This window comes from Numida meleagris, chromosome 2 (genome assembly GCF_002078875.1).
Source record: "Numida meleagris isolate 19003 breed g44 Domestic line chromosome 2, NumMel1.0, whole genome shotgun sequence".
Classification (NCBI taxonomy): domain Eukaryota; kingdom Metazoa; phylum Chordata; class Aves; order Galliformes; family Numididae; genus Numida; species Numida meleagris.
Window position 1 is genome coordinate 61,133,351 of NC_034410.1, and position 5,986 is coordinate 61,139,336.

Below are 5,986 nucleotides of genomic sequence, written 5' to 3' on the forward strand. Positions count from 1 at the left end.
CCCTCCCGGCTCCCACCCTCTGCCTCTCTCCGCTCTCTTTCTCTTTCACTTTTGCATGCCCCGCAACCTTTTAAAATGTGGCCCCTTCCCTGTGATTCGCCAGACGCGGCGGCATGTCCCCCCTGCGCGCCGCGCTCCCTCCCTCCCTCCTTTTTGTCTCTCTCTCCCTCTCTCTCCCTCTCTCCCCGGCGCTGATTAGATACACCGATTCCTCATTCAATGGACGTCATTTAGAACGGGCTCTGCCTTGAGTTGCCTTCGCGCTTCACGCTCGATTTGCGGCCATTCTTCCCTTATTAAGTATTCGTGTAATATTAATAGTCATGAATATCCGCTGCTAGGAGGCTCCGGGAAGGCGGCGGCGGAGCGGGCGTGAGGAGCCCGAGCGGAGCGGCGGAGCTCGGGGAGAGGAGAACGAGACAGAGACAGAGCGAGAAAAAGGATTGAGAAACGAACACACATACCGAAAAAAAAAAAAAGGAGAAAAAAAAGGGGAAAAAAAAAGAAAAAAGGGGGAAAAAAGCGCAAACAAACAAACAAACAAACAAAACAACAAAAAAAATCGACCAACTTTGCCTCTCGCCCCGCGCCAGGATAGCAGAGCCTCTGCAGCACCCGATGAAGGGCAGCGGCGGGCGCTGCGCGTTCTGATGGATTCCGGCGGCGCGGGCGCGGAGCAGGAGCAGCCCCGGCGCCCCGCTGCTGCCCCCCGCGCGTAGCGCCGGGCTCCGGCCGCGTCCCTCCGCGCCGCTCCGCGGCCGCCCCGCGCCTCTCTCCCCGCCGCGCAGCCCCCGACGCCTCGCAGATGTTAGTGCACAGTTTTTCGGCTATGGTGAGTGGCTTCGCCTTTCTCTCCGCCGGGGTCGGGGCGCGGGGCGCTGCTATTGTTGGCGGCGGCGGCCGGGTTGCGGCGGCTCTGACCTGCGTTCTGGTGCTTCGCCTCGGCTTCACCCTCCTCGCTCTCGTTTGGGTTTATTTTCCTTTGGTTATTTGGGGGGGGGGGGGGAGGTTGGTTTGGTTGTGTTGTGTTTTTTTTTTCTTTTTTTCCTTTCTTTTTTTTTCCCTTTATTTTCCTTTTTCTTTTTTTCCCTTATCCATCCCCCCCCTTTTTCCTTTTTTTTTTTTCATTTTTCCTTTTTTTTTTTTTTAATCCTTTTTCCTTTCATTTTTGCTCTGTCTCTCTGGAGCCGCCACCCCGTTCCCGTCGCCCCGCACCTGCCCGCGGGATTTTCCTTCTTCCCCGCCGCCTTTCTGCGGGCTCCGTCTCTCTCCTTCCAATCCCTTCCTCCTCCTCCTCCTCTTCCCTGTCGGAGCGGGGCCCGGAGGAGACTCTGGGGCTGCGCCTTCGCCCCGAATCGTTGTGTAAAGTTGCGGGCAGGGGCAGCGGTGCCCCCGCACCAAGATGGCAGTTCGCTCGGCTCCTCCGCGTTTTCCCCGGGATGTGGCGGCGACGGCCCCCGGCAGAGGTGCGCCGAGGCCGGGGCAGCGCTTTGGGTTATGGTTTCGGATTATGGTTCCATAGGGCCCCGTGTAAGGACTCCCTCAGTGCCCGCTGCCGGGGCACGGCCGGGCGGGAGCGCGCGGAGCGCCGCCGCAGCGTTTCGCGAATTGTTCGGAACGGTCCCGTTATTGTGGTTATCTCTGTTATTACACCGCCACCGTTGGGGCGATGGTCCGAGCCCCGTTAATGCTGCCGAGGGGGCAGACGGACCCCCGTCTCTCCCTCCGAGCGGGGAGATGCCCGGTGGGGGAAACGAGGAGGGCGATTTTGAGGAGCACCGGTTTTTGATTTCATCTTTTGTTTTTCTTTTCTCCCCCTCCCTCCCCTCCCCTCCTCCCCCGTACCCCCTCCCCGTGCCCCCCCCCAGGAGCGCCACGACAGTGCCAGCAACGGGACGGCGCGGCTGCCCCAGCTGGGGGCCGTGGGGCAGTCCCCGTATAGCAGCGCCCCGCCGCTCTCGCACACCCCCAACGCCGACTTCCAGCCGCCCTACTTCCCCCCTCCGTACCAGCCCATCTACCCCCAGTCTCAGGACCCCTACTCTCACGTCAACGACCCCTACAGCCTCAACTCCCTGCACACCCAGCCGCAGCCCCAGCACCCGGCGTGGCCGGGCCAGAGGCAGAGCCAGGAGCCGGGCTTGCTGCACGCGCACCGGGGGCTGCCCCACCAACTGGGCGGGTTGGACCCCCGCCGCGACTACCGGCGGCACGACGACCTGCTGCACGGCCCGCACGGGCTGGGCGCGGGGCTGGCCGACCTGCCGCTGCACTCCATCCCTCACGCCATCGAGGACGTGCCGGTAAGCAGCGCCGGGCCGCGGCCCCGGGGGGGACACGGGACGAGGGAGGGGCCCCCGAAATGTAATAGAAGGGGAGGGAGGAAGGGAGGAAGGCCGAGCCCCCCTGCCCAGAACAATGGGCTCGCGTGGTGCGCCCGCTGAAATAGGGATAAATCAAATGAGTGTCAGCGTTAACAATATCTTTCCTTCTCGGTGACAATGAGATGTTGCGATTGGGAGAGTGTTTACTATAGCCACAGGGCCGTGCGTCTGGGGAGCTCTCGTTGGCGTGGGGTCTCAGCGAGCGTTCTCCGTGGGAAACGCACAGGGAAAGGGGGGAAAAGTGGGGGAAAGTGGCCTAAGGAAGAGAAGTCGGTTGCCCACGATTATGGGATGATGGTATCTCAAGTTGTGAGGGGACGCAGGGAGATCTCTTCTCCAAAGGAATTAATGGACAAGTATCAGAGGAGAGGAGTGTGGAGCTGCTGCCATGTTCTTCCAGCAGCAGCACAGAGGGGTGGATGACCCCACAGCCCATTGGCTATACCTATGGGTTATCAAATCCCAGCCAGACCTGCTGCACTTCTATTAAATTAAATGTGTGGAGCCCATTGGGCAGCGCACGATTTGGGGAATCCGATTCTGTTATCAGTAAGTCCGGATTTAAAAAATGGTTTCTAATGAAGCATGGCATTACACACGGCTGTGACGGAGCAGCCGGGCCATTGTTCCGCAGGAGAGTGCCTTACACAGCGCGATGGGAACGTGAGCAAAGTTCCTCTGCCGGGATTCTCCCTGCAAACAGAATGGGAACGCGGCGATAAATGTAGGCAAGCTCGCAGAGCCCGTGCGGAAGGGCTGAGGCTGCGAGGAGGAGGGAGCTGTGGTGTCTGGATGTGATTTCTGCCGAAATGCCATCCCAAATTACGGGATCAAATCTTACGACAATATATTCGCTGACAGCTTAATGAGTACAGTTTCGTGTTGCAAGGATAATGCTCAGACGAACGTACCTATTTTTGGGGGGGCGTTTGGAAATCTTTTGAAAATTATGCTCGTGGAAAATGGTGAATTTATGGCAGCCCTCCTCCGGCTGAATTAGCCACAGAAAATTGCTGCTTGTGTTCTGCACTTTTGCAGTAAATACGAACGCCTCCCAGAGCGGAGGGCTTAGTGAGCAACTGGGATCCGTTAGGAGCGAGCCGGTTCTTTTAACCCGATACAAAATAACGCGGAGGCAACAGTAGGAACAAACCAATTTGTTGCCGGTGAGCCCCTGACTGCTGCAGGAACGTGACCAAAGCGTGCTCCTCCATTCCCCCTCCGCTCCCGACCGCGCTCTGTCGCACTGTGCCCTGCAGAGATTTCAGTACAAATCGCTGCGTTCGCCTCTGAAAGATCCACGAATTAGCGGCGCTGCCATAGTTTGTGAGAGCTGAGTGCCATCTGTTTTAAATCCTTACCCAGCCCGGCCCTTGGTGTTTTTTTTTTTTTTTTTTTTTTTTCCTCTCTGTAAAACGGAATGGGCAGGGTGCGTGCGGGAAGGCACAGAAATAGGGGGATGTATCTGCTGAGAGTATCCATCTCGTTGTGCGAGGAAAAAAAAATACGGAGCTTTGGGTCGGCTGTGGATTTTTCTGTTGCTGCCACAGTTCAGCTTCAACAAAAGGGACCGGTGGATGGAGATTTAGGAAAATCGAGGAGACGGTGAAAATTATTTAATCATAAATATCTCGGTGGGATTTTAAACTTAACAGTCCTCCCTGTATGGAATACGCGCAGAAATAACACAAATAAAAGTATTATGCCACACTACATTGACTTTATGGGTTTAGGGTGCATGCATAAAGGGATCATATTTCCCCATATAGTTAAAACACGAGAACTGCGGCAGTAGTCATTTCTGAACATTTCTCAATTTAATTATACTTAAATCCAGAAGCACTTTAGGCAAGTTACAAATGAGAGCACGGAGTATAATAAAACCTGTAATAAAGCAACTTAGTACCATCCACCCGGAATCATTGAGATCAGGCACAATTAACGGGAGCATAAATCCAAGGCAGAATGGAAAATGTTAGGATCAGTATTATTGTTGGACAAAGACTAGAGGAGGAAGTAATAGTTTTTTAAATGGTAATGCCTGCGTTTTGTAACGATTGCGAAACCTTCTATCTCAGCAGCGCTGGTGTTAATTTGTAAACACAGCCAGGCATTATATCGCCTGTCACTTCTTTCGGATTTAGGAAAAAAAAAAAAAAAAAAAAAAAAAAAGCCCACACCATTCCGTTTGGCTTCCTCGGCACGTTGCGAACGAACCCCATCTGCGGGCAGACAATAAGGGGAGCCCGCCCGGGGGTGCGCAGCTCGCCCCGTCGGAGCGGCCCCGTGCGCCCGGCTGCGGCCGCTCCTTTGTGCCTCGCCCGCGGCGGGGAGAGGCGGAAGGGAGGGAGGAAGGGAGGGAGGGAGGGAGGCAGGGATGGATGCGGGGCCCGGGGCTGTGGGACGGCTCTCGGTGCCCGCCGTGCTCGCTGACCGCCGCCTCTCGTTGTGTTGCAGCACGTAGAAGATCCCGGCATCAACATCCCGGACCAGACCGTCATTAAGAAAGGTGAGCGGCGAGCGCGGGCGCGGCGGGCCGGAGTCGGGGTCGGGGTCGGGAGGGCAGCGGGCGGAGGGCACCGCTCGGACCCGCGGGGCTGCAAAATCCGCTCCGGTGCTGCGGTGCGTTGGGAAGCGGCTCGGTTTCGCGCTTTGCCCGAAGCACGGGGCTCGCGCGGCGGTGCGAAATCGTTGTCGGTAAAGCAGAGGAGATAAATGCCCTTCCTCCTTTGGGTTTTCGTGGGCTCCGGAGGAGAAAACGCCGCGCTCCTCCTCTCGCGGTTCCGTGGTTAAATCGCGGCGGTGACGGGCCGGGCTGCTGGGTGGGGAGCGGGGGGCGAGGGGCCGGGGCCGGCGGGGCGGTGGGATCCCGTGGGCTCCGTGCTGCCGGGCGGACCGGCAGGGCACGGGCAGCGGGCGGCCCGGCGCCCCGTTCCCCTCCCCGCCCGCGAAGCCTTTGTCACGTCAAATTAGACGCGCGAGGGATAAATCTGAAGAGATGCTCTTTCCGAGCCGACATGATAATTGGCTCTTTTATTAGTAATCTCCAGAGTTCGTTTAACTCCCGGTGTATCCATTAGCCCTCCCCGAGCTATTAATGTCACAAGCCATCCATCCCCAACCCCGGGCCCTCCGCCCTGCGCTCCCAATTCCTGTGCCGGGGCCGGCCGTCGTGTTTAGGTGTCATTTTTTATTTTATTTTATTTTTTCCCCCCCCCTCCGTTTTTTTATTCTCGCTCCGGGCCGGGCCGGCCGCTCTGCCCCGGCTCCTCCCCACCCCGCGGGCTCACCCTCACCTCCCGCTCCTCCCTCCCTGCAGGCCCCGTGTCCCTCTCCAAGTCTAACAACAACGCCGTCTCCTCCATCCCCATCAACAAGGACGCGCTCTTCGGCGGGGTGGTGAACCCCAACGAGGTCTTCTGCTCGGTGCCGGGCCGCCTCTCGCTGCTCAGCTCCACCTCCAAGTACAAGGTCACGGTGGCGGAAGTGCAGCGACGCCTCTCGCCGCCCGAGTGCCTCAACGCCTCCCTGCTGGGCGGAGTGCTGCGGAGGTGAGGGGCGGGGGAAGGCGGGAGGCGGGCGGACGGCGGACGGCGGCGGCC

At 58.3% G+C, this 5,986-nt stretch overlaps 1 protein-coding gene across 1 annotated transcript in view; it reads left to right on the forward strand.

Annotated features, from left to right (window-relative positions):
* TFAP2A (transcription factor AP-2 alpha) overlaps nt 1,205-5,986 on the forward strand; it is an 11,004-nt gene continuing 6,222 nt past the window's right edge. Inside the window, exons 1-4 of the mRNA XM_021388548.1 lie at nt 1,205-1,466; nt 1,869-2,303; nt 4,842-4,893; nt 5,704-5,935. Of these exons, the coding sequence (XP_021244223.1) occupies nt 1,440-1,466; nt 1,869-2,303; nt 4,842-4,893; nt 5,704-5,935 (746 nt within the window). The 5' untranslated portion in view covers nt 1,205-1,439. The remainder of the gene's footprint in view (nt 1,467-1,868; nt 2,304-4,841; nt 4,894-5,703; nt 5,936-5,986) is intronic.